Source organism: Perkinsus marinus, assembly GCF_000006405.1.
Source record: "Perkinsus marinus ATCC 50983 genomic scaffold scf_1104296963320, whole genome shotgun sequence".
NCBI lineage: Eukaryota > Perkinsozoa > Perkinsida > Perkinsidae > Perkinsus > Perkinsus marinus.
The window spans coordinates 171-1,239 of NW_003205106.1; the positions used below are offsets into that span (position 1 = coordinate 171).

The window sequence follows — 1,069 nt, forward strand, 5'->3', positions numbered from 1 at the left end:
GTTTGCTACTGCTTATTTCGTACGAGAGGATAAGCAGTCTGCCATGATGGGGCACATTTTCTGATTAAAAGAGTGACAAAACGCTCTGTCTCAGAAAATATGTGCTCTTCTCCTCGTGAAAAGAAACTTATGCTGCTGATTTTGATGGCGCCAAATAACGCCTTGTAAATATTGGTCATCTGCAAAGAGGTTCTGCCGAAACAGTGGAAATTACTTCGCCGACCGCTTGGCAGCAGGCTTCTTCGTCGCCGCCTTCTTGATTTTCTTGGACGCCGGCTTCTTCGCGGATGCCTTCGAACGGATAGAAGCCTTCTTGGTGCCTGCGGTTTTTTTCGTCTTCGGAGCGGCCGGCTTTCTAGCGGTCTTCTTCGTGGTGGTCTTCTTCGTGGTGGTCTTTTTAGTAGAGGCTTTCTTCGTGGAAGCCTTCTTTTTCAAAGTTGTTGGTTTGGATTTCTTCGCAACCGCGGGTTTCTTCGCGGCAACCCTCTGCCCAGCAGCAAGCTTGTATGACGCCTTCGCTTGAGAGACATGGCCAGAATCTACGAGAGCTTTGAGAGCCTTGTTCAAAGCAGCCTTGTTCTCGACACCAAAGTTTTGCTTAATGAAGCTGAGTATGGCCTGGCGACTCATTTTCTGGAACCCCTTGCATGTGGTGAGGGCCTGCTTGACCATAGCAGAATAGTTGGGATGAGCTCCAGATTTAATGCTAGTTTTGACAGTCATCGCGGAATGCTAATTGACGTTAGAGTGCTTAACGAACCCGAGTCTTCGAAGAAACTACCGAATGCATGTTCTGAAACAAATATGGTAAAACAGCGGTAAAACAAACAGGAAAAACACCTGATTGAGAAACGACAAACTCCTGCATACGGTTAGAAAGATGGCGTCGAGAAACGCCTTGAAATGGTCACAACTGCCAGCGGACCTTAGGCGGAAGTGAACTTGGTCACTGCTTTGGTTCCCTCGCTAACAGCGTGCTTAGCGAGTTCACCTGGAAGAACCAGGCGAATCGCAGTCTGAATCTCGCGGCTAGACAGAGTTCCTTTATTGCTATACTTGCAAAGTCGCC

General features: G+C 48.1%; 1 protein-coding gene across 1 annotated transcript; it reads right to left on the bottom strand.

Annotated features, from left to right (window-relative positions):
- Positions 1-210: 210 nt before the first annotated feature.
- Pmar_PMAR013786 (Histone H1-delta, putative) lies at positions 211-723 on the bottom strand (the record flags this gene model as incomplete). Its single annotated transcript, XM_002771170.1, has 1 exon — positions 211-723. One exon carries the CDS (start codon positions 721-723, stop codon positions 211-213), a length of 513 nt encoding a protein of 170 aa, XP_002771216.1.
- Between the last annotated feature and the right edge of the window lie 346 nt (positions 724-1,069).